This window comes from Emys orbicularis, chromosome 7, assembly GCF_028017835.1.
Source record: "Emys orbicularis isolate rEmyOrb1 chromosome 7, rEmyOrb1.hap1, whole genome shotgun sequence".
NCBI lineage: Eukaryota > Metazoa > Chordata > Testudines > Emydidae > Emys > Emys orbicularis.
The window spans coordinates 88,769,070-88,796,513 of record NC_088689.1 but is presented as its reverse complement, the minus strand read 5'-3'; the positions used below and the strand labels follow the sequence as shown (position 1 = coordinate 88,796,513).

The following is a 27,444-nucleotide window of genomic DNA, read 5'->3' as shown; positions in this document are numbered from 1 at the left end:
TCTGAACACTTATTGGAAATAGAAAAGGTTAAAATGATTTAATGAATATTTAATGCATTTTATTGAATGTAGATTATTATAAGTGAAAGAATTTTGAATGTGTCTTATTTACTTTGTAGAATTTTTCTCAGTTTGGACAATGAAATTAGCTTAACTTTTGTTTATATTCAGATTCACTGTCAGGTCCTAAATTGTTCGAAATATTTAAGTTTCAAATGCTGAAGATGCTTGGGTACTAGGGTGATTAGCACCAGTACAGTATAAGAACCTTGATATATGTTTGTTTGAACACAACTGTATTCGCTTGATTTTGTGCCCAATTGTGTGACCTTAAATTTTACCCAAAATGTAAAGTTTTATGAAAACAACCTGTATTAAAACCCTTAGGTGTGTAATGTCCCTTTTAAAGACTAACCTCTTGGCATGGTTTTAGCTTTTAGTGCAGAAGATGACATTCACATATTTGAAGAAATATGGATAAGAAATAACTTCATTACTGTTTTAGTATTGTATACTGCAGATGTGCAGTATTTTTAATATGGTTTTAAAGAATATTCTGAGGTATACAGTCTAACAGAGTTTGATTGCACTTGCTTACAACAAGTCCATCTGCAGAAAAGGAGAACACTTCCCCGTGTTTGTGTATAACATTTTGTGTATTGTTAATGGCTGCAATACAATGCAATCTTATTTTTTAATTGAGTACTGTCTGCCGTGTAACTACAAATTACCATATTATTATTTAGGGTACAGAAAGTAATTTTGTGTTCGTATCTTTATCCCTTTAGTGCAAGGGTGCTGGAACAATTTGTACAGTGGGGGTGCTGAGAGCCATTGAACCAAACTGTAAATGCTGTATATAATGGAAACCACTTCAAGCCAGAGGGTGCAACAGCACCCCTAGTTCCAGCACCTATGCTTTAGTGTTCAAGCCTTCTTTTCCTTTGGGTAGTGTGTGTGGAGGTTTGGATGAAAGATGCTACATAAAAATATATTATATGTATTGCCTCTTCAGCCCAGATCAGCCTCAGGACAGCATGAGGCTGTGATAATGGAGTAATAAGGAGCATTAAACTGTAACAAAAGCCTCCTGCCTAGAATCAAATTTCATATGCAGTGAATTGAAATATATTACCCCCTCAGAAGCAAGCAGAAAGGTGTATGCAAATATTTTTTTAAATTGGCCATTTAATCTTAGAATAAATCCCAGTTGCTAAAGGGGTCATGTTGAATCCTTGTTTGCGAGCTTCGAAAAGAAACTGTGGAGTCCTCGAAAATAAGCAGTTGGACTCTTTTTAAGGGGGGGGCCATATCTGATATAACTATGTTTGGCAGTTGATATAGACAGGCCAAACTGCTCCAGAAAAGAGCAAAGTGTGGTTGCCATCTCCTTGTGCATCAGGAATCAAATAAGACTTGTCCCTCTTTATGCCAGCAGTAAAGGTCATTTACAGTACGGGGTAGCTCATGGCAGAAGAGGCATGTTTGGAATAGAGATTCAAACCTGGCTCATTTTCCAGAACAGATGCAAGCAAGAAAGGCAAACAGACTTGTATCCTCACCACAGTAATCAATGTAAAAAACGGTGGTGGAGAATTAGCTCTTGACTAGCCCTGGAATAAGTACTTGCTACTTCCTCCCTTACCCAAGGTACAAAAACTGATTTAAAAAAAAAATGTTGCCTACTTTTTTTAAAAGGGACTAGAGGTTTTCAGTGCCTCCATTTCTGGATGTCCAGTTTGAGACACGTTTAAGAAGCTTGATTGTTCAGAAAGTGTGGAGTACCTACCTTAGAAATCTTTGCAGAGAGTTTCCCCTGCAAACTGCAGAAATATATATAGCTGTATAGACACACTCTGGTCAAATTTATATAGCAGGGGTCGGCAACCTTTGGCACATGGCTTGCCAGGGTAAGCACCCTGGCGGGCCGGTTTGTTTACCTGCCGCGTCTGCAGGTTTGGCCGCTCACAGCTCCCACTGGCTGCGGTTCACTGTCCCAGGCCAATGGGGGCGGTGGGAAGCGGTGGCCAGCACATCCCTCAGCCCGCGCTGCTTCCCGCCGCCCCCATTGGCCTGGAGCGGCGAACTGCGGCCAGTGGGAGCCGCGATCGGCCGAACCTGCGGACGCGGCAGGTAAACAAACCGGCCCGGCCGGCCAGGATGCTTACCCTGGCGGGTTGCGTGCCAAAGGTTGCCAACCCCTATTATATAGCATAATGGGGATGCTGTCTGGTCAAATTCAGCCAACAGTTTAGGCGGTGTACAATTAAGCTCCAACAATTTCCTAAGGCTTCCTTATATTACGGAAAACTGCACTGAGTTGACTACATAGATGTAGTTTTGTTGACCCCTAGGGTAGACACATTGTCAGCCTGTAAACCTGAAGTAAAATTAGAGATTCCTGTACAGTCTGTTTTTTAAAGTATTTATTTATTTGCAATGGTTAACCAACGTAAGTGATTTTAGCACAGCCATGGGAAGTAGTAAGCAGCAAAAGGATTGCAAAAGATACTGACGTTTCTGTAGGTTGAGCAATAGGTTTGATTTATTTATTTTTGTTTGTTTGACCCAATCATATATTTAAAAAAAAAAGGGGGGGGGGAGGGTTGCTATATGATTAAGACCGTTTTTTGAGAGGGTTTGAATTTTGGCCTCAACCTATTTGCTGCTCACTTGGAACCATTGTAAGTGCCGCAACAAAGAACTCCGGTTTCTCTCGGCCTCCCATCTCTCCCAGAGGCATGCGAACTGAATGGACAGCCAGTAGGGCGCTTCCAGCCCGCCCCTCCGCCTCGTGTGCGTCGGTGGGTAGCCCCGGCTTGTGGGGGCTTCGGAGCTAGCCGCCCCTCCCTGGTGCAAGGCTCCGGGGCGGGGTTTGTACGGTGCTCCCTCGCCTCCCCTGCGCTGTTCGAGTCCGGCGCTGGGGGCGCGTTTGCTCAGTCCCTCCTCGGCTCCTTGTTCCGGGCCTCGGTGGGCCGAGGAGGCGGAGCTGCAGCTACACTCCGCCGGCTGCCGCTGCGGAGCGCCCGGCTTTTCCCCAGCAGCCGCTGCTACTACTGCCGGTGGATCGGGGCCCCATGCAAGGATGGCGGCGTCACCGGCCCGGGAGCTCACGCAGAACCCGCTGCAGAAGATCTGGGAACCCTACAACAACGGGCTCCCGGCCAAGCACAGCGCCCAGCGCGGGGGTGAGCACTCGGGGGGACAGGATCCGCAGGGGGAAGTGGGCGAGCTGCGTTATAACTAGGAACAGAAGACACAAAGGGGTTGGGGGAGCTGAGCAGGAGACACAAAGGGGTTGAGGGTTCAGCAGATGGATAGGGGACTGGGCCAGCAGGATAGTCTGGGGGAGGTATAGTGCGGGTTGTATGCAGCAGAAAGGCAGGAGAGGGAACAGCTTATCTAAGGGGGGTGTGAGTGTGTAAAATACAATATATAGCAGTACAGGATTTACGGTAACAGGGACTGAGAGACCTTGGGGGAGAAGTGCATGTTTTTTGGGGGGGCAAAATAGAGGGAGACTGTGCAAGATGTGACTCGACATAGGAGGCAGTGGAGGAGGTCATGTTTAGGGGACAAATCGGGGGGAGGGGACAACAGTGTCTCGAGCAAATCTGGAGTTGGGGCAATGCAGGTGAGGTGGTAATAGATGGAGATGGAATTGGTGGGTCATGGGAGATGCAAAGGACTTGGTGGAGAAGATGCATGGAAGAGGTGAGGTGGTGGAATTGGGGGGCAGAACAAGACCTGCCCCGAAGATGAGATTGGGGGACGAGTGCAAGAATTGTTGTTGTGAATATTTGGGCCACAGGGCTAGCGTGGGTTAGGTGCTTGGGGAAGGGGGACAACACAGGAGTTGTTTTGGGCAAGGGATTTGGCAGTGGAGGCAGAGCAGGAGTTAAAATGTATGGACTGGGAGACATTGCAAGAGCTGGGAGGGGGGTATAATTTTGATGGTGAGGGACAGCGTGGCATGATCTTCAAGTTTCTTATTGTAAGCTACACTTGGCACATTGAGAAATGGAGAAAAATCTCTGATTCCTGTAATTTTTCTTTTTAGGAAGCATAAGGTGATTCATCTGGAAGTTCTCTTTGTTCTGTGGTATGGATATTTCCTTGAGGTGAAGTTGTGAGGCTTGAGGTAGAAATCTGGAGTCTGAAGGGAAATACAACTTGCCCTTTGAGTAAAGCCCTCTCTGAGTTGCTTAGAACCTCTTGTACTTTGCACTTTTTGCTACGCTAGTGCTTATAGAATCAGTAAATAAATCTGAATGACAGAGATGTCTCGTGCCTTTTACATTTTAAGAACATTTGGTTGGCTTCGGAATTCTCCAGCTCGCACTAAGGTCCCATCTATACTAGAAAAACTAGTGTGTTGTGGGACTTGGTTACAACATGATAGTCCTTGTCAACTATTGATCTTATGTAGATGGGACCAAACTGCATTCCAGAACCTTGCTGTAAATTTGAACTTCATGTGTCTTCTGCAGCATGACTTGGTAACTCAATTAAAATTTGGTTTGGTTCCATCTACACTTGGAAGACTGAACCATACATGGTACTACCATGTTACAGTGTGGTAGTTTTAATAATATAGGCCAGATCTAAATAGTTTGTATTTAAAACATACAAAAAACCCTGTGAGGTCGCTCTTCCAAAAATACTGTAAATGAATGCTGGCTGGAAAGGCACTTTAGTGGTGTTGGTCTCTTTTACTTCATATTAACCAAGTAAAGTTAAGGTGTTAAGAAAATTAATATTCTTATAGCAACTAGTGGATCTCAATAGCTCTGAGACAGGATCATAAATGGTAAAAGGACCTTCCTCTCACATGAAACCCTTTCCCCTTTCCGCTGGACTGCAGTAAATCCTTTTGGTTTCCCTTTTAGTTCCTTTCTGTTTAACTTACTCATTGTATTGCCATATCATAAATCATTTCTAGCTCAGCACAGGATTTATCTCTTTTTACAAAGCTGTAGCTAAGGCTGCGTGGAGGATTTATTTGCATCAAAAACAGATCTGTTAAATAAAAAGTGTGTACATTTTCACCTGATATGGTTTTGTTCATTTGTTTGTTTTAACTGCAAGATGTCTTAAAACAGTGGGCTGAACTCAGACCTGGTATAAGCAGATCTGATTGTATGAAGTTAATGGAGTTGCACCTCATTGGGCCAAAGCTAAATTTGGCCTAAGGAGTTTAACTACATGTTTCAGGTGCTTTTAGATGATTCTAAATTAGTTAATTTTTTAAAATGAAATGTTTAACTAGGTCATCTGTTATATCACTTAATAGATTTTTTTTTTTTGAGGTCTAGCCAACCAAGTTATTGGGCATTAGGACTTATGGTTTCAGGTTTTGTAACGTTGTAGTCAATTTTGTAAGAGATTTCATCACAGAAACTTTTGTCTCAGTTTAATTAAAACCCTACCACGCTTAAGTCATGATAACCTTATTGGGCCAAGTGGTTTCAATAGTACTGAATTCAGTAGTGGATGGACTGCAGTTATTGTGGTCTTTTAAGGCAAATACCCACGATCATGTTTACATGATCTAAAGCAGGGGTCCCCAACGCGGTGCGGGGCATCCATGTGCGCCCACCTCCTGGCCGCCGGAGAAGCAGCTGCCGAAATGCCACCATGAAGCAGCAATGTCAAGAAGTGCTACCGCCGAAATGCCACCGAATTTCGGTGGCATTTCGGTGGTGACGCCTCTTGATGACACTGCTTCACGGCGGCATTTTGGCAGCGACGCTTCTTGACGTTGCCGCTTCATGGCGGCATTTCAGTGTCTGCTTGTCCGGCGGCCACGGTCCTTGGCGGCTGGTCGTCCGGCGCCCGCCCCACGGAAAAGGTTGGGGACCACTGATCTAAAGTATCACTTTGGTCCATCCATTAAAAAATGCTCCTAAAGATTGATTTATCAGATAGACTATGAAACTAATTTTTGCATATGAAATAAATCACTCAATTAAAAAAAATTGTGTAAGAGCAATAGAATATAGAAAAAATGGAAAACTACTTAAATATCAATTGCTACTGCAAAAAACACTTTGGAAGACTTACAGTTACTTCAGCCAAACTTGTATCTGTTTTCAATAGATGATAATTTGTTACAGTGGCAGCTTTTAGATAGGTAAAGTGCTTCTTAAAAAGAAGGCCTGAAGAAACTAAAATTTCATGTACACAATGGAAATGTGTATTAGAAATCTGTGAACTGATTATCTGCATGAATCTTCTCAAACAAAAATAAGTGGCTTCTGATGGTTATAAATAACAAGTAACCAGCTTAGACTTTTAACTGTTGTTATTAGACTGTCCTGTTTCTTGGTAAAGTTCTGTAACTCTTCCACAGGCAATACCTATTTAAATAGAGAAGCCTTTTCAACAGAGCATTAGATAACATAAAAATAAATTTGAATTCTTAAAATATTTTCTTCTGCTCATGCACATTTTTCCAGATTGGCCTACTTTTTTCACCTTTTATGTTTGTTACAGTATTATTTTTTTAACTGATTTAAGGTTTTATTTTTAAAAATAAGTATAAATCCTAATTATGCATATAAATGTTTATATTAATTTAAAAAATGTATGTTTGCAATGAAAACTTTCACTCCTTTAATTGTTGTAAGCTCCAAGCTAATGCTGTGCTGGGGCACAGAACCAGAAAATGAAACTAACTAGTTTATTTTAGCTCCTGTCTACATTACAGTTTTTTAACAGAGTCTGAAACTAGTAACAGGTTTCACAGTGGCAGCCGTGTTAGTCTGTATCAGCAAAAAGAACTAGGAGTACTTTTGGCACCTTAGAGACTAACAAATTTATTTGAGCATTAGCTTTTGTAGGCTAAAACCCACTTCATCGGATGCATGCAGTGGAAAATACAGTAGGAAGATATATACACACACACACAGAGCATGAAAAAATGGGTATTGTCATACCAACTCTAACAAGACTAATCAATTAAGGTGGTCTATTATCAGCAGGAATAAAAAAACGTTTGTAGTGATAATCAGGATGGCCCATTTCCAACAGTTGACAAGAAGGTGTGAGTAACAGTAGGGGAAAAATTAGCATGGGGAAATAGTTTTTACTTTGTGTAATGACCCATTCACTCCCAGTCTTTATTCAAGCCTAATTTAATGGTGTCCAGTTTGCAAATTAATTCCAATTCTGCAGTTTCTCGTTGGAATCTGTTTTTGAAGTTTTTTTGTTGGAGAATTGCGACTTTTAGGTCTGTAATTGAGTGACCAGGGAGGTTGAAGTGTTCTCCGACTGGTTTTTGAATGTTATAATTCTTGACATCTGTTTTGTGTCCATTTATTCTTTTGCGTAGAGACTGTCCGGTTTGGCCAATGTACATGGCAGAGGGGCATTGCTGGCACATGATGGCATATATCAGTTTGGTAGATGTGTAGGTGAACAAGCCTATGATGGTGTGGCTGATGTGATTAGATCCTATGATGGTGTCCCTTGAATAGATATGTGGACAGAGTTGGCAACAGGCTTTGTTGCAAGGATAGGTTCCTGGGTTAGTGTTTTTGTTGTGTGGTTGCTGGTGAGTATTTGCTTCAGGTTGTGGGGCTGTCTGTAAGTGAGGTTTGGCCTGTCTCCCAAGATCTGTGAGAGCGAGGGATCGTCCTTCAGGATAGGTTGTAGATCCTTGATGATGCGCTGGAGAGGTTTTAGTTGGGGGCTGAAGGTGACGGCTAGTGGCGTTCTGTTATTTTCTTTGTTGGGCCTGTCCTGGAGTAGGTGACTTCTAGGTATTCTTCTGGTTCTGTCAATCTGTTTCTTCACTTCAGCAGGTGGGTATTGTAGTTTTAAGAACGCTTGATAGAGATCTTGTAGGTGTTTGTCTCTGTCTGAGGGATTGGAGCAAATGCGGTTGTATCTTAGAGCTTGGCTGTAGACAGTGGATTGTGTGATGTGGTCTGGATGAAAGCTGGAGGCATGTAGACAAGTATAGCGGTCAATAAGTTTCCGGTATAGGGTGGTGTTTATGTGACCATCGCTTATTAGCACTGTAGTGTCCAGGAAGTGAATCTCTTGTGTGGACTGCTGCAGTGAAGTGGGTTTTAGTTGAAACTAGTAAGTGATTTAGCTGGGTCTAAATGTAATCTATGTCTACATGCAACGTTGTTAATACTCTGTTAGGAGCTATAATGCTGAGTGTTATACGCGTCCCACCATCTTTGACAGAAACAGGGATTGTTTTCCTGTAAACAGGCTGTAAATCAGGTGTTTTACGGTGTAGGCAGGATACTATAACTATGTCTGTGTAACTGCCCAGTCCTCCTTCCTCCCAAATTTTTGTGCTCACACAGTATACGTACTGCTGTTTGTGTGGATGGATCCCTTCCCAGATTTTTATAGAATACACTCATTATGCATAGGGGGTAAATAGTGAGGCTGTTGTTTGTACACCAGCATGGTTGGCACATGGCTTTGTTAGTAAATGATTCAGAGAAAGGGTGTCAAAACCTGGTGATTAACATCAAGGTTACAAACAGTGTGGTGGTATTGGCTAAGCTATTTAGAATGCAAGAAGAGAAAGCAAGATAAATGGTGAAAGGAAACTTTTTTTTTTTTTAAGTATGTTCAATTGAATTGATCTAAAGTGGCAGTTAAGAGGTAAGGATTTAGTTCTTTTGTCTTGATAATGTCCCTTTAAATTACTTGTATTATTTTCTGTTTATCTTTTCCTTGTCTTTCTGTTTGTTTCCTGATATATTTCTAAAGTAGCTCGGCTCTTCCGATGGCATACCTGTGGTTAATTGGACTTTCTTTAACATTGAGACTGAATAATACTTAGTGGATTCCATGGATGCAGTTACCTTTAGTGATCTTATCTGAGTTGGAAGAAACCATATTAGGTATCTCAGTAAACAATTAGAACACATGAAACACTAATATTTTTAGATTCTGCCTTGACCATGATAATCCAACAGGAGTAAACATCTGTATAATTTTGGACCAGTAAAAAGCACAACAAAGTACCATCTGAGACAGCTTGGTGTGAAAATATAGGGCTTTTAAAAAGTGTATTGACTTCACTAAGGTAAAGTGAAAATAAATTGTTCAAAATGACACTGTAGCTGAAGTAAGGGAATAAAACTCACTAAAAATCAGCTAAGTGTCAATTTTATTTACATCCCCACGTAACTTTTACAGTAGTCTGTCTTGAAAGCATTCTATAACTGGTTATTTGGGTGCAACTGGGTATGTCTATAATTGGCCTAGATCAAAGCTACTTTCAGGTTCAGCTGTCGGGTTGCTTTAAGTTCTGTGCATCTAGGAATCAAATCTAAGCCTGAGATTTAATTGAGAACAGTGAAATATACTAAAGCTAAATATTTTTTTGGGGGGAGAGGGAAGATTATAGAACAAAGGTGAAAAATAAAGGCCACGTTTCCTGCAATTAAAATAGTTTTTCCTGGAACTGTTTTTCCTGGAACTGTATACATCAGTTATTCTTAAAGATAGAATTTGACAAGTTGAGTAACTTTTTTTTTTTTTTAATTTGAGATTCATATACCACTGTAAAACTAGGTCACTTTCAAAAATATAAAGACAGACATGATCACTGCCCTGGAGAGCTTACTTTAAGAGCTTGTAGGGCCTTTATATACAGTTATCTGTATAACACGATGAAGGGGCTTAAATGGGGAGAAGGGGACGATGGTGGGCAGAGCAGCTGTAGAAGATGACGACTACAACAGTATTTTGGATAGGTGAGAAGAGGGGAAAGAAAGTAGTGAAAGGCAGATAACTCAGAGAAGGGAAGGTTACAGTAATAAAATGTTAGATGACCAAGATGAGGCAAGGTTGGTGTGGTAATCTCCTTTATTGTACCAACTTCTGTTGGTGAGCGATACAAGCTTTAGACTAGAGCTACACAGAGCTCTTTTTCAGGTCTGGGAAAGGTACTGAGAGTGTCACAGCTAAATACAAGATTGAACAGATAGTTTAGCATAAGTAGTTAGCACATATTCTAAGGGACAATTCAAGGTGAAGTGGCCCATTAACACTCCTGTAGTCACAAGACAAAAAGGGATGGTTAGTGAGTTACAGATTATTGTAATAAACTGTAAATCTGTGACTTTAGATGAGCAGTTTAGCATTGGGGATAGGGAAGATGTCTTACAGGGAAAAGCAGCAGGATTTGAGAAGAACAGGAATGTGAATGGGTGCGTTGAAAATCATACCAAGATTACAAGGCTGGTTCCAGGAGGGTACTGGATTAGTCAATGCTGGCAGAAAAGAGAGGCTGTGAAGAGGAATTGTGAGCAAGGATGCTCCATATCAAATATAGTGCGTTTGGGATGTCCAGGAGATAGATATCTGACAAAGAGTTGGAAATGTAAGACCAGTTTGAGAGCAGAGGTAAATTAGGAATCACCTACATGAAGGTGGTAATTGAACTTGATATGAAAGGGAGAGAACACACAAATGAACCCTGAGAGGCTTCCACAGATAAGGAGCGTAAATCTGTAAAGCAAGTAGATCAGTAAAGCAAGGGGAGAACCAGAGGCATGAAGGAGGATGACCACAATCATCCGTGTAAAGACTGCATATGGATCTAGAACAAGGGCAGAGCAGTGCTCCATCCCCTCACTAGTTTGTTAGTCTCCTTGGTCAAGATACTTTTGTATCTGTGCTGACTGGAAAGAATTGAGGGTGGGAAAGCTGCTATAGGTAAGGGAGAGGGAGCAAGGTAGGAGAAGGAGCAGCATAGTGTAACCCTATCGTTCAGTGTGCTGGTAATGAAACTGGATGGCTTCAAAGACAAAGTAATACATTAGAAATGCTGGGCAGAATTAACATAAATGGATGTTGCTTCAACGTGTGTATGTACAATTTTATAAAAATTTGCTGCATCACTGGCTCATCTTCCAACCCGTAGGGCACTCCTAGTTTTGAATTGCTTTTCTAAGCACTTTGTTAGAGATGTAGCTGCTATCTGTCATTGGAGGAGAATCAGGCCAGGGTTACTGCTGCGCTCTTCTTTGTCTTCAAGATCAACATGCTTTTGCAAAACACCGAAACAAAAATATTTAAATTTGACAGGACATAGGATGGGACACAATATGTAGAACCATCTTATTTGGGAGGGAGGTATTTTCAACCCTCTGTCTATTCTAGTCAGAGAGGATGGTGTGGGCCTATCTAAGAGCTAAATAGTGCTTTAATTTCAGAGACTAAGGGCTTGATACAAAGTCCACTGAAGTTAATGGAAAGGTTCTTGTTGTCTTCAGTGTGCTTTGAGTGATACCCTAATACTTCTGCTGACCATAAAAGTTGATTTAAGTACCAAATAGAAATGAGAAATTTATTCATCAGTTTTAAGTATGTGGAAGGGGAGGGACATTTTCACTCACATAAGTGAAACATAATTTTTAGGCAGTATGTAAACTTAACATATTTTTAAGACATAAGTTTCACAAGTTCACTTGTTAAATATTCCGGTCTGATTTCAAAACATTGACACAGCATGTGAACATCTATTGTGAAATAGTGCAAGTAGGAGGAAATAAAAACATCACTTGGTTTTTCTCAGTCTTCAGAAGTTAATAATTTTAACTCCTTTGTGCTCACTATTGCTTTTAAAAGGCTACTAGACAAGCCTAACTTTACTTTATTGTGGGGAACCTATTTCCTTTCCTTTTCCAAAATTCATATGGAATCTAAAATGAAAAATTTGCTATGGAGTGCCAGGTTGGTATGAACAATGCTATTTCACATAGTCACATTTTCATCAGGATAACAAACTATATTTGTTTTTCCCAATTGTGTTATAACTTGTGGCCATATGATAATTTCTGTCTGTTGCTTGGTAATAGGAAAATGATTTGACAGGGTGAATACACAATACTTTTCTTGATGTGGTTACTTTTATAAGCTTATGACTATTTGGTTAAAAAAATCTTATTTGCTTGCATGCATTACATATATTTCTAAAACAAGACTGAGTAAAGTATGCAATACAGTCATGAAGTCCTGGATTGTAGCAGTCCAGATTCCTTTTGCCATTCTGCATGGTAGTGAATATAGTAAGGTATTATAGTGTTCTTGAAATGTCAGCTTCTATTAAGAATACTCTTGTAGTATTTTTCTTTTGGGAAGCAAGAATTATTGTAGACCTTGCATACCCTGAATGCATTGGAGGCAATTCTGCTAATCACTGCCATAGTATTAAAGTAATGCTTGCACTATGTTTTAGTGGTAGTATTACAATTTCCTCTTTAAACATTTTGTGTTGTAAACATAATTTTATAGTTTGAGGTTTTATAACAGTTATCCTTTTCCTATACCTCTTTCTTCCCTCCTTTTCGTTGGGTGCACTAATAATTAAAGAGCACAGGCCATCTAGACTAATTAGATAAAATTTTTATTTCTTGTCTCTTAATTAAATTGAAAGACGTTAAAGCCCAAGGGGGGAAGATCTCATCTAGTTGTCAGGAAATGGAGAAGGGAACAAAGCTCAGCTTCCAATACTAAGTGGCATTGTTCACAGGGGGATGTGAAAATAGGGAAGTTTCAGTTATTTTTAAAAAAAGGGTTTACATTTTTCAGCAGTTTACAATGGCATGGTGGAATTTCTTAAGCTGCATCACCTTAGCCCTTGGGACACTGGCACTTTCCATGCTATGAACTAAATGAATACATACAGTAATGTTTCTGTACATGTGTTGTACTTTGTCAGGAGAGAAATCTATAGTTAAGATTATGTGAAAACTTTTGCTATCTCCTTTTTCTGTATATTTGAAACTTCCCAAAAAGTTCTCCCATTTTTTCTGACATTTAATACTTGGTCTCAGCCAAATGTGACTTTTCCTCCCCTGGAAACCAATGAGAAAAATTAGTGTACCCGTTTTTTTGTTTAGGCGATTGTTGCAGGGAGAAAAAGTAAAAATCTTTATTTGTTCCTGCTGAACTCAAATGTCTGAACTTCAGAAGTTTAAACTTCCCAGGTGGCTAGTCCTTGCTGAGGGCACATCTGTCTTCAAGCTACCTTACTACTGAAATATTTCAAGCGTAATAGAGTATTTCCTCTAAGGTTAGTTACAGTATTAGTTGCAGGACTGTGGAGTTAAGTAAATACACAGTACTGGAGATTATAGTGCCTTAAAGGCTAAGGCTGAATTTAGTTTTGTTCCTCTTCCCTTGCATATGTAGTAGCTGTCGCTTATTGGTACCAGTCTCTTTGTAGATGGAAGGCATCCCCCCAACCAACTTGGCATTTATAACTGAAGTATTTAGTGAGAGTGGGAATCAGGGCTGCTGTTGTAATTGGGATCAGCAAATTATTCCCTTGGCTTTCTAGTAGTAGGGTGACATATCCAAAGAATTGTGCCTATAGTGATTAGAGCATCAGATTCGGTACATATATTAAACAGTAGGAGCATAGGTTCCTAATAAAGGGAGCCTTGTGAAATTGTACTTATGGGAGTTATTCTCCGTCTTAAGCATAGTTAGGCAAAAAACATTAGTCATATTTATGCTACTGCTCTTCACAGTTATGGAATAAAATGTGTAAGGGCTATCAGCCCATGTATTTGTGAATATAACCTGGCCACTAGATCCATGGCATTCAGAAAAAATGTCCCTCATGGACACGCTGCATAATGGATGTGGGTTTTACAGCTTCTTCTACGGAATCTAGCACTAGTCTGTGATGGGACACTGAGGTATGTGGGCCATTGGTCTAATCAGAATGGCAATTCATATGTTTGTCAATGAATTACATTATCTAAAAGAGGTAATAGTGCTGCATGGTTCTGAACAGTCCGTAGGTCTGCAACATGAAGACTGGGGCATATTTACATGAGCACTTGCTGTGTGACAAGCTGGGATGTAAATGTACAGCGTTCCAGCATGCTGTGCACTAACTGCCCGTGGGTACCCTGCAGATGTGCACTAGAAGTTCCCAAGTTCATTTTCAAACTAGGGAACTTTTAGTGTGCTTCAGCAGGGTTCCCATGGAGAGTGCACAGTATGCTGGAGCACTGTTGATTTACACCCTAGCTTGGCATGCTTGTGCTTGTGTAGATGTGCCATAGGAATCTGTGCTAGTTCAGCAATATGGAAAGTGGTGTCCCATTGTAATGCCATATTACAAGTCTTTGTAAGTGTTCCGTGAAATGACTGCTGTGGGAAGAAGGTTGAATTTGCATTGCTCACCCTAGGCAAATGTCAGTATTTATTGTAAGAATAATTTTGAAGTCATATATGTTAGCCATACATGTCATGTTAAAGTCTGGAAATTCTGTTCAGAAAGTAAAAAATCTTTTTGGTTTACACAGGCCCCATATAGAGTATGTTGAGCGAAGCAGCATTGTGAGCTTTCTCAGCACATCAGTTGCATACAAATCAATTGCTTATTGTCAGTTTCTACAACTTGTATTCCAGTGCTTTCTCTGGATAACTGTTCAAAATTCGAGTTGAGTATTTCAAATGAAATCTGCAAGATGTAAATAATGATACATCTCTTGGACATTCTAGGGTCACTTCGATTTTTCCTGGCAATGATGTCTCGTATCTAGGATTTTTCAGGGAGCTTGTGAGAAAAGCTGAAAGGAGAATAAATACCATACTTCTTCCATTTCACAAACTTCTTGTATCCCCCCTCCTTGCTATTTGGAATTACAGTTCGCAGAATTGAGAGAGAGGAAAAATGTACCAGAAGACATTATGGTCCTGGCTTGACAAGAACGTCAACGTCCGTACACAGACAGTACTGCTTGGTTTGGTAGCTGCACAGGTTTTTACCAGTGTCTTTCTGGAGTCTTAGAATAACATACAATCTAAAAGGAGTTTAAATTTCTATTCTGATTCATCCATTTTCCTGGAAAAATAGTTTGTTTTCTGCAACCTTTGCTTGATACAGTACAGTAACTCATTTAACATTGTCCCACTTAACGTTGTTTCAATGTTATGTCTCTGGTCAATTAGGGAACATGTTTGTTTAAAGTTGTGCAGTGCTCCCTTATAACGTCGTTTGGCTGCCTGCTTCTAAGATTTTGTGGAAGAGCAGCGACTTTACAAGGGAGCATTGCACAAGTTCTGCTTCTCCGCCTCTCCCTCCCCTCCCAGCTCTTCACCCACCGTGTCTCCACTCCTCCCCCTCCCTCCCAGAAAATCCTAAGTGCCGCTAAACAGCTGTTTGGCAGCGCTTAGGACTTTCTGGGAGGGAGGGGGAGGAGCGGAGATGCAGGGCTTTCCCGCTCCTGCCCCTCCCTCCCAGAAAGTCCTAAGCGCGAAGTGCTGGGAGGGATGGGGAGGAGCAGGGAAGTCCCGCGTCTCCACTCCTCCCCCTCCCTCCCAGAAAATCCTGAGTGCTGCCAAACAGCTGTTTGGCGGTGCTTAGGACTTTCTGGGAGGGAGGGGCAGAAGCGGGGAAGCACTATAGTGAAAGCGCTATAGAGAAAGGAAATTAATGTCTGAATTAAGTCAGGGGGGAAAAAACTATCTATTTTGTTAGGCTGTTTGTTTTTTATTGTTATAAAGGCCCTGGACTATTTACATATGTTCTTTCCTTTTAGGCAGCCTTGTACTATAAAGTTTCATTTGTAGCCATGATGGATTGAAGGAAGGTAGTTGAATCCATACTGTTTTACCACTTAAAGTATTTGAAACACTTGCCATTTGAAAGGAATACTGCCAAGGTTTTCAAACCCCAAATTTAACTTGTTTTAAAGTATAATTTCATGAAATTGTCTAATTTTAAGCATATATATTGAGAATTATAGTTGTGGTGATGTTTTATTATCTTATCCTCTGTTGGCTGGACAACAGTAGTTAACACAAGCACTGTTTCTAGAGCTGTGGTGACATCAATAGTGTTTGGAAAGAACAAGAGAGTGCTGTTTTGGTATGATAGGGAACTCCATGATGTATTAAACAGCAGCAGTCATGTTTGTTTAATCTCCACTTGAAAAACAGAAAAGGAGATGATTAATAGGGCTGAAATCTTGCATTTTAAGAAGACATTAAAAATTGAAAGTTTTAAAAATGAGACAAACATCTGTGTCCTTTCAGTGTAAATGCAGAACTGAAGTAGAAGGCTTCATCACACACACACACACACACCTCTGTTGTTTTTTAATGAGTGCAGATGTGTAAGTTTATTGTTCATTATCCACATAGCACGAATAAATGTCCAATGTTGAATGGCTTCCACTGACTCACTTTGCTAAAGCTGTGCACAAATTAGAACAGAGTCCAGTTGCACTGCACTTGCTAGGGAAAACGTTGAAAGTGGGGTAAATGGAATGCTGGAATGGACTAACCACTGAGTGCGTGACCTGTCTGACCAGCCACTTCCCTAGGGGCTTACGCGCCATAATTTCCTGCTTTTACTTGAGCCTTTGCTTGGCATCATGTTAATTGTAAACATTTCTTTTTCTTTCAGTCTGTATGACCAATTGTCCTACACTGATTGTCATGGTGGGCCTCCCAGCCAGAGGGAAAACGTACATCTCCAAGAAACTGACACGCTACTTAAACTGGATTGGAGTGCCTACAAAAGGTTTTGTTCTGCTTTTGTTTACATCACAAGGTTTCTTTTGGGACTGTTAGCTTTTTTTTTTTTTATATATTTCCCTGTTGTTTCTTCTTACCCTCTTGTCAATGTCCTTTATTCGGTGCATACTTACTTTCTTTATTCCATTTAAATTTCATTCTGTATATCAGCTGTTTTGTCTGATCAGTTTCCCCCTTTTTCTAGACAGATTCCTGAATGAACTCTCTGCATTTATCTTCCATGTACTGACTCTTACAGTTGACTAACTTGTTTTGGTATCTGAGAAGAGATTTTGTTTACTGGAGGGGTCTGAGTTAGCACTCCTGGAATCAGTTCCTAACTTTACCATTGCCTTCCTATGTGACCTTTGAGGAAATCTCTTAATTTCTCTGTACTACTCTTTATCTTTATTACATAAAATGGATGTAATAGTATCTATCTCATTGTTGCTCACTGGGTAATGTTGGTAAAGCACTTAGAGAGCCCCGATTAAAGGCACTAAGTAAAAATAAAGTTATAGTTTATTTGTGGAGTGGGCAGGGACTCTGAATCTTTAGAGATGACTAAACATCTAAAGTTTGGAAGACTTAACCAACCCATTACTAAGTGTGAAGACTCAGTATGTTACTACAGTAATGGGGGGCATATAAATACTATAGATATCTACCTATAATGCAGTTAAACAACATAGTTAATGTGAAAGGTCAAACTTCTGACTGTATATATTGAGATCAGACACTCATTTCTTAACTGCTTTTGAAGGGGAAAAAAAGGAATATGGAAAATGTGTTCTGGGCTGTATTTAGACTGCCATTTGACTTTGTCAGACCCTTCCTATTAAGTTTAGGATTGGACTTTTAAAATAATTATTTATAATTTTATAAATCTCTAACATTATTTGCATTGGGTAGATGATTCTGGAAATGGTATGTAGCTTATTGGTAGGTGATAGATGCTCAGTGTTCTTGTGGAACAGTGGGGTGTATATATAATATTTCCAAAATATTGTTGTCAGTTCTGACACCAGTGTCCTCTCGGACGAGTGGTAGCAAAAATCCAGGGCCTTGCAGTTTGATTTCCAGTGGAGGAGAAATCACTGATTCAGATTCAGGATACCTTTTAAAGTGTAACCTGCTTTTTTTAAACACATGCAGCAGTCATGAAATGAGATAGTCATGCAGGCCATTGCCTTCTTACAGGAAACTCAGGCCAACACTGCTGTCTAGTTCTCAGGGAGGAGCTCTATGTCAAGAAAGGTTCCTAATCAGAGCCCAAGGCAGAGAGCAAACTCTCCTGCTGCTCACACAGTTTCCTCTCTCTCTCTCTTCCCCCTGAAGCTTCTTCTAACCAAAATTAACATCCCCACAGAGTCAAAACTTGACTCCCAAGACTCAAAACTTGCTTTCACATTAAGAAAAATAACTTAGAAGGCTGTGCCACCTGTTGACATGTCCTATTCAGATGATGGGGCAAATTTAACCATTACATTGACTTTTATTAACAATTTTTAAAAAAAAAAAAAGGTATCTAAGTGTAATATCCTTTTAAATTCAGCAAGCTATTATAGTAGCCAGGATTCCTCTGCTGCCTTATCGTGCTTATCGGGGGTGGTTATCGAGCTCAAAGAGATAAATCCTGCACACTCAACTTTGCGAAGCAAAAATCCTATGTTGGACAATACGTAAGACACTGTCCATGTCCAAGATTGGGGGAGTAGATTGTGGGTCTCATCCACAGGCACCGGCTTCCAGTTGTCCTGGGGGGTGCTCAACCCCTGCTCAGCCCCAGGCCCTGCCCCCACTCCACTTCTTCTGTAAATCCCTGCTCCGCCTCTTCCTGCCCCATCCCCACTCCATCCCTTCCCCCAATGCTGCACCCCCACCCCGCCTCTTCCCACCCTGCCTCTTCCTGTCCCCTCCTCCAAGCATGCCTGGTCCCTGCTCCTCCCTCTCTCTCCCAGCGCCTCCTGCACACCATGGAACAGCTGTTCCATGGTGTGCAGGAGGCGCTGGGAGAGAGAGGGAGGAGTTGATTGGCAGGGCTGCTGGCGGGCAGGAGGTGCTGGGGGAGGTTGGCTTATCAGTTGCAGTAGGCAGGGATGATTGGCTTGAACTGTGGTAAAAGTTCCACAGACTTCAATAACAGGTCTGTAAATTTAAATGTTTGTGTTTTAAAAATTAAAATTTTAAAATGAACTGGATATTCAGGAAGGGAATCCTTCTGTATCATCTCCATTACAAACCTTGCCATTTGTATGGTTCAGTTGCTATTTCTAATTCCTGACTAGGCTGTCAGTGAGGGTTGTCCTGATAATGGCTGCTGGGGATTTACAGTCATATGACCTGTAGTCTAGTCCTCCTTGCTGCTGTTGGAAATAGGGTGACCAGACGTCCCGATTTTATCGGGACAGTCCCGATATTTACTTGTTTGTCCCGTGTCCCGACCGATGTTTGGTCGGGACACTGGACAAAGAAGCAATTTTTGCCCTCCGCTCCGGCTCGCGCCCCCCCCACCCCCACTGCCCCGACTCCTCCCTCTCCTTCCCCCATTGGATAGCTCCCCAAATCTCCGCCCTGGCCCCGCCTCTTCCCCACGCACACCGCTTGCGCGCTGATCAGCTGTATGGCGGCGGCGCAAGCGCTGGAGGGAGGCCGGACACTAGCATGTGTGGCGCGGCCGCCATGAAGATTAAGAAGGTGGTGCGGTGCAGCAGCTGCGCCTGGAGGCCAGCGGAGGAGGGATGTGTGGAGGAGGGATGGAGGGAGGAGGGTCGGGCAGTTGCTCCGAGTCCGCGCCCCTCTCTTGGCGCGGCGGCTGTGGGGGGTCCAGGGTGCGGGCGCTCTAACCCGAAACCTCCCGTGAGTGGAGCGGAGGCGGCGGGGGAAGAAGGAAGCGGCTCGGCTCGGCAGTCCCACACACACCAAGGGGGGAGCGCTCCGGTTTGTTCACTGGAGCTTATGGCAGCTACAGGGTGGGGAAGGGGGGGTCTGTGCCTCCTTTGCGGGACTCTCCTGGCCCCGGGTGGGTTCTCGCTGCCCCCTGCTCCTGCGGCCTTCCCTGCCCCACCCCCCGGGACTTTGCCTCCTGCACCAGCCTTTGTGTGCGGAGGAGGGACAAGCCCATGCCGGGAGGGAGGCTGGCTTTTAGGGCAGAGGAGCAGCCGAGCACTGCATCTCTGATTGCAGAGCCGGGGGGCCCAGCCAGCGGCTGCAGAGGGTTGCGGCGGGGCGGGACTGGGGGGGGGCGCTCTGGCGGCTTTTTTTTTTTTTTGCTCCGCCCCCCAGCGTCCCGATATTTCATCTTTGGCATCTGGTCACCCTAGTTGGAAAATATATCTTGCATTTAATCTTTAGCTTCAGAGGAACAGCTTGTTATTTTGTCATCACGAATGCAATTTCATCAGAGCTGAATCAGTTTAAAATACCTTTCCTCTGATCGAATAGATAGCTCTTGCGTTGTCTGTCACTCTGTTGTCGTAGGCTAACTTGATGGATGATATTTGTGTAATAAATGTCTGGTCTTGTACTCTTTTTCACTCTGAGGTTTCTTAATGTCATTTAAAAATAACAGAATGTACTCAGTATAGTAAGATTTTATAGCCTTTGATGTGGGTATTAAAATTACTAGATTATCAAAAATCCAGAGGTCAGATGAGTGGCATCTTCTCACGTAGCTCATGTTGAATGAAATAAAGAACATTGAGACAAATAGCCTGAGGCTCCCATAATGAGAATTATTTAAAAAATAATTAGACACTTGCTTTTATCCTTTCCGATCAAATCCAAGTAGCCTAAGGGAGCCAAGTGCTCAAATTCAATTGAATTTCAGTGAGATTTGGGTATTCTACTTCCTTTTGGAGGCTCTTTTGGATAATCCCAAACTATGTACCACATTTGGACCACAAGGTGCTAAATTAAATTGGGTTTCTTCAGTGAGATTTCTGTATTGAATAGATACTAATCATAAGGAAAAGGGTGCCCTAGGGAGAAGCAATATAGAATCTTTTTTCTTTTAGAAAGAATTTCATGTATGGCTAATTTTGCAAACTGTACTTTTCGGTAGTCCTTAATTTTAAAGGGCTTTGACATGTAGAAAAGGTCTGTTTCTTAAAAAAATAATCATTCTTAAAGTTCCTTTCCCTCTTCTGCATATTCTTCTCCTGGGTTCGTAAACGATGACTAGTTTGTGTGGAAATTGTCCTGATGCCACTCAGGACATATATGTCATTCAGTTGGTTATACTAAAGTTTTCATTGGCTATACTAGCTAATTTATTGTGATGACTGTTAAAGTTCAACAGTATGTTTTGTCCAGTATTAAACTACTATTAATTTCCTAGTCTGTGACCCTTTTTAGTGCTGTTGTCAGGAGAGTCTGAACAACAGCTCAGTAGTTAATTTCCCCTATTTCTTTACCTTCTTCTGGAAATGAAGACTGGCAAGTAACAGTAGTTCCTCAAACAGAATGTTCAATCCAGGTTAGTTTAAACAAATGCTCAAGGTACAGCAAAGAAAACCCATAAACACAAAAGAAGATAAACATTAGTTGCTGTACTCAGAGCCCTATTTTATAAACTTAATTATGGTACAATTCCATTTGCCTTGTTTGCTAAGTTACTGGTGCCTTGCTTTGATCACCTGTGCTGTGACACTCCTGCTGGCATAGACCTTTGTCCAGACACAAGACAGTTGCCCTTTGATCAGTGATGGGACATTCAGTATATGTGCAATAAATGCACTGCACTTTGTGCCCCTCTATATATTTTTAACCTATAGGAGGTTTTTCAGGATGGTATATACACTTGTTACTTCTTATAGAATATAAATAAATAGGTTGTGTTCACATAATACAGTACATGGCGGGGGGGGGGGGGGGAGTGAGTAAGGTGTATTTAGCCAAAAACTAGGCTGACTAATTCCACATATAACTCTTTTCTCTTTATGTAATAGTTAGTCTTTGGATATTAGATGCTATGGAAATACAATTTCACTAAAATAATTTGTGGAAGGAAAAAAGATTATTGAAGTGCTTTACAGAAATGAATTAAATTAACTCAACATTTCTGTGAGGAAGGAAGTAACTTAACCTATTTTACAGGCGGGAAAACGGAGGCACAGAAAGGTGAAGTGATTTGCCCAAAGGTGCGCAGAAGACTGTGGAATAGAACCCAAATTTTCTCATACTTGGTCCTGTTTTGTAACCACAAGGCTTTTCTTTACTGAAATGAGAAGTATAACTAGTTTTGTTGTCCAGGTACAAACTAGACTGATCTGTTCCTGGAGGTGAATTTTTTCAGAACTGTCATTAAATGTGATTTTTAATGCTAATTACTTGCAGGATTATTAATCCCAACTAATAGTGACTCTTCTCCACAGAATTTAATGTTGGTCAGTACCGTCGAGATTTGGTAAAAACATACAAATCGTTTGAGTTCTTCTTGCCAGACAATGAAGAGGGCTTGAAAATCAGAAAGTAAGTTGAAATATTTTTGGCTTTACACAATACCAGTTTAATTCTAATGATATTTTATAATGTACTATTGGGAACCGCTGTATATTCTGATTTTGTATGCCCTGGAAACCTCTGTAGGACTATATCAGATACCAAAGAAATGAAATCTTAGAGGAGCAAAAACAATGAGGAGTCCGGTGGCACCTTCAAGACTAACAGATTTATTTGGGCATAAGTTTACCCATGAAAGCTTAAACCCAAATAAATCTGTTAGTCTTGAAGGTGCCACCGGACTCCTCATTGTTTTTGTGGATACAGACTAACGCGGCTACTCCCTGATACTTAGAGGAGCAGGGGCAGTGTCTTTTGTTTGGACTGTTTAAAATTTAGTTTAACCTTTGTTTTAACTCAAACAACTAAAACAGTTGGCTTTATTTAAGATTCATCACCTTTGGCCCTTCAACAGGCTGTGAATGCTGCCATTCCATTTCACAGGTACCTCAAGTTAGACTGCCAATAAAAACAGAGTAGATGAGACTTGACATTCCTAGTATTTCTAAGGTGGTAAATAAGTAGACTCCCTTTGTCCCCTTTTTCCCACTGCCAAAAAGGGTGCATACCTATCTTTTCTCTTTTGCCGCTCATATTAGAATTTCTATTCTAATTTAAAGTGTATTTGAATATATTCCAATCAGTGCTTCAGGGGAGCTGGAACTGCACTGTCTTCGTCTGACAGCGTGAGAACTGCTTCGTATTCTGTATGCAGTCAAGTCTGCTGGTGAATTGCACTGATTAGCTCTCTGTTTGCTATGCCTGGGAATTAGATGGAGGGAGCGGAGCACCAGTGGTAAATACTGCGAGCAAAGAAAGCAGATGGAACTCCTCCAAACTGTGAGGAGGGAAGTCTGTTGGTCATGGTGAGAGAACCACTGGTATGGAGTGGGGAGAGAGTTTCTCTATCACAGAAGCAGAGATAAGGGAGGCAGATGGGCAGCAGGACAAGAGGGAGCCAAATCCTCTCTGAATTGTGATGCAAAACCAAATATTTGAAATTTGTGTCTTCTCCCCCCCCCCCCATCACTGAGACCTTCTGTTCAGTATTTTGTATTTCCCTTGCAACAAGCAATATCACTAATACAAGGAACAGGGCAATTTGCAGAAGAACCTGCTGTGTGGTTGTGACATGAGATAGATGCGTTTCATTGGCCTCCTAAGTCTCTACCTTTTACTTATAGCTAAAATTCAGCTTAATGTGCCTCCATGACGCTTATTAGACTAAATGACTGGAATTACAGTAATTGATAAGCCACGTGATCTAATCTGCCCCATTTGCTGCGAAGGGAATGGGAAGTGTATTTAGTTATCGAAGGATTGATTGATGCATCTTAACTTCCAAACTCTATTAACAAGTAGCTGTTGGAATAGAAATGTTTGCAATGTAAAAGTTGTTGGAATTAAAAAGCACTCTTTTTTTCTTTTAAGACAAAGTTTTTACCAAGAGCACAGAATATCAGTTACACTTGGAAAACTAGACATTTCACTCCAGAACCTAAAATAGAAAAGCAATGCCAATAAAACCTATTGTAGGATATTGAGCCAAATCCAGCCTGTTTGGCAGCTACCATATGTCATTTAGGTTGGTTGTTAGCAAAAATTGTTGCTATCTGATGGTTCATGTGAAATCCCATTTCCTGGTAGATAAATTGTCCATTTCACAAAGAGTAAACAGTCATTATCCATAGTATTATTTAGGTATTGAAAATCTTATTTCATTTTGAGATTATTACTAGATCTGGTCAAATAATTGAGTGGAAGAAAATTGATCTGAACGTTAAGCCATTTTAAATCAAAATTGCAGGGTTTTCTGTGTACTTCCAGCCAGCTCTAAATATTGTATTGTATCATTTGTGATTCAGTTTCAGACTAGTGGCTGTGGTTGTGTTAATTTACATTAAAATGAATACACACTAAATTTAAGACAAAATGAGAGTCGAGCATGCTAAAAACAAGAGAAAAACCATAAGAAACCCAGCATAGAAGTCCAAAGCAAGTAGACTACTGAGAAATATCTTGAGACAAAATAGCTGTAACAATTATTCATTTTAACCTAAGAAAATGAGGCCACAACTCAAAACACTGAGCAACCATGTCTTCTTACTAGAAAACCAAATTAAGAGTTAGCTGCCCATGGGTAAGTGTTCGGGGGAGGAGAGGGAGGAATCTTTCAGCTTAAGTGGCGTTTTTATTATAGTATTATTTTATGGATCTGTGAACATTGATCCAGGGTTGTAAGCTGGGCAGTAGAACATTCTGTATGTTATGTGCTGACCTGTGCAACGTGTCAGATTGCCAGAGGATGTCTGCTTTCGTTTTTGTCCAAAGCTGCGTGCCTGTGATCTATGGCCTTGGGCGAGTCAGTTCACCTCTCTGCCCATTTCCCCACCCGTAATGTGGAGATAGTACATATCAAATATATTGATGACTGACTAATGTTTCTTCAGCACTTTGAAAGCAAAGAGTTGTGTAGTGCTAAGCATAATTATGGATAATTAAATTAGTTAAACTAGCATGTGTCTTTTTTCCTTTAAGACAGTGTGCCTTAGCAGCTCTGAATGATGTCCAGCAGTACCTCAGTGAAGAAAATGGGCATGTGGCTGTAAGTTTTCTGTCTTCTTGAAGGCAAATTCTTGGAGTGTGGTCTCTGCAAAATCACCAACCTGTCCTGGATTATACATAATCTGATTCAGTCCAGAATCATTTCATTGTGTGTCTTACATTTTCTTTGTAAATGGAAACTGGATTTATGTTGCTGCTGCAATTAAATCCTGAAACAGCCTCCCTTAGAAATGTGTGGGTGATGTCTAATGCTACCAAGCTGTGCTAGTGCTGAGGAAAGTGCCTGTGCTTTTATATGGTAAAATAGCCTGTTTAATCATAATATAGATGCATCCAGAACCATTTGGTATCCTACTCCAATGTTTAAATCAAAGGTAAAAATGTTTTAATTTTTTTCCTAAAAGAAGTGACTTAATACTAGTGTTATTGACACTCTAAAAATGCCTCTGAGAAGAAGTAGGACAAAATTACATTTAACCTGCTGAACATTTTCTTCCCTTGTGAAAATAAAACCCAGTGGACCACACTCAATGGGTTGTCAATTAAAGGTAATGCCACCAATGTTGCACATAGTGTTTTTAATTTTGCTGGCAGTTTGATCAGTGATGGCACAAACTCCTGTTGGAACACAGTTAATATAACTGTTAATGGAAAACTACTTGGGAATGCACATGCACACACGCTTTTACTTTCTACTAAGTTGTAACTTATTGGCTTGGTTTTTGAGATTTGAATCTTCAGTGTAAAATTTGGCTGTTAGAATCTCTGCTCATCTAATGCCAGTAATATGCAAAGGATTCAAAACGTGGGCTGTTCATTCAAATGACATTTTAATTTTGTTTCCTCTGGGGGATTATTAAGGTTTCTGCATAATTTGAACTCTGTTTTTGAGACCGTTGACATGTGCAGCTGTCACTCAGTGTTCAGTGAGTTAGTCAAACTAGCATTTTATTGTAAATTTAAGCCATAATTTGGGACTCAAAATAACATTTTATATCTTATATACTATTTAAATGTTGCCTATGAAGAAATTGATGCCTGTTTCATTGTAGGAAAACCTACAATTCATGGGTATGGTTTACAAGTTGTGCAAGGCACCTGCTCTCTGTTTTGATCATTACACTTTACCGTACATTTAATGTTTTGACTAATGTAGTGATTGTTTATATAATAAGGTGTATACTTATCTGCTAAAACAGTTTTTCCATTAGAACATGTAAGGATCTAAATGTGCAATATGAATTTATTTCAAAACTCAGTCTGTCTGTGAGTTCATAGTAATGCAGGTATCTTTTTATTTCTTAGTATTAAAAAAAAAAAAATTAGAAGAAGCTAAATTTTATCCTGCTATTTGGAGTGTTGAAAAATAAGGACATGCTATTTACTTTTTATGCTCAATTTTAAAAATCAAAATAAATTGCAAAATGCAACCCATTTCATAGAAGTCTCAACAAACATGAAAGTTTGCATAATAGAATGTATGTGGCTGAAGATATTTTGCATTTAGTCACCCGTTTTGCGATATACCCAAGGTGTGTGCAGTTATCTCACAATAATGTTCACCATGTACATTCTGCTTATGAATAGGAAAATTATGAATATGATTTCTAAAGTCATTATAAATGGAGTATAATTCATGCCATTTATTATAGTCAGAACCTCTCTTTACATCAGACTTGCTTTTCAGTTTTTATATGGATAATCACATTCTCTATGGAGGTTTTCCCATCTTATCTAGTTTCTGAAAGCTTTTGGCAGCTGGAAAACTTCTACAGGGAAATCCAATAAGTTTACCTCTTTGTATACTGTTCAAACAAGAGTAGGCTATTGAAATGTATGGGAGGTACATGGCATAAGTACAAGAGAGCAGAACAGGATCCCATGAGATCATGCTCATCATGTTTGTTCTTGAAGTGAATAATATTGTGAGGCTTTTTATTTTCTAAAAGCGTGGCATGTTAAATTAGGCACCTTTGAAAAATTCCAGCTTTAATCATCAGCAGTACTGAACTAGATTGTGTGTGTCTGTGTGGCATTTACTTTTTGAAAGTGGAGGCCACTTTAGAAATGTAAGTTGACATTTTCACTACTAGGACAGGTAGAGATGCTTCAGAAAAGTGGGTTCTCAACCCAGGTGCTATTTTATTTGTTCAGAATTCTTATGGCCATAATCTAGTGCCAGCAAAGTTTTTGCCATTGTTCCTGGGAATGATTTATTCCTGTTTATAGGGTTTGTTTGTTTGTTTTTTAAGTTGAAGGACTTGGAAACTTTTATTGATCGTTTAGTGCTGTTGTCAAGATGTGGCGATATTTTGACTCTACTATGATACTGTTGTCTCTGTCATTTGTCTTAGGTTTTTGATGCTACAAACACAACACGAGAACGCAGAGAAACCATCTTCAGATTTGGTGAGGAGAATGGCTATAAGGTGAGTCAATAGCTAAGATGCTTGGGATATTAATCTGACTAATGTGGATGCATGGTTTTGTCTTATGCTCTAGTGACATTCTGATGAGAATTGTGCTAACATCAACTAAGTTTTTAAATGATGTTGGCCAGTAGAAATCTAGCACATTTTTTTCTGACGAGTTTAGAAAGGTGTCGTGTCCCCCCCCCCCCCCCCCCGAGAATGCTGTTTACATCCTGGTGAAATTAATCAGTAGCCCTGTTTTATGTTTTGGCTCCCTATAACAGATGAATGTTATTCATATAAATGTTAGCAATAACTATTTCAAACATAAACAGCAAGGAGTCCGGTGGCACCTTAGAGACTAACAGATTTATTTGGGCGTACGTTTTCGTGGTTAAAAAAACCTCACTTCTTCACTCCATGCATCTAAAAAAGTGAGGTTTTT

The 27,444-nt window shown here is 40.5% G+C and overlaps 1 protein-coding gene across 4 annotated transcripts in view; it reads left to right on the top strand.

Moving 5' to 3' along the window:
• The first annotated feature begins 3,085 nt into the window (after positions 1–3,085).
• The window catches only part of PFKFB4 (6-phosphofructo-2-kinase/fructose-2,6-biphosphatase 4), a 56,838-nt gene continuing 32,479 nt past the window's right edge, over positions 3,086–27,444 (top strand). For all 4 annotated transcript variants that reach the window (XM_065407324.1, XM_065407323.1, XM_065407321.1 and 1 more), the window contains exons 1-5: positions 3,086–3,188; positions 16,412–16,528; positions 21,897–21,993; positions 24,562–24,628; positions 26,943–27,017. In XM_065407324.1, the coding sequence (XP_065263396.1) occupies positions 3,086–3,188; positions 16,412–16,528; positions 21,897–21,993; positions 24,562–24,628; positions 26,943–27,017 (459 nt within the window). The remainder of the gene's footprint in view (positions 3,189–16,411; positions 16,529–21,896; positions 21,994–24,561; positions 24,629–26,942; positions 27,018–27,444) is intronic.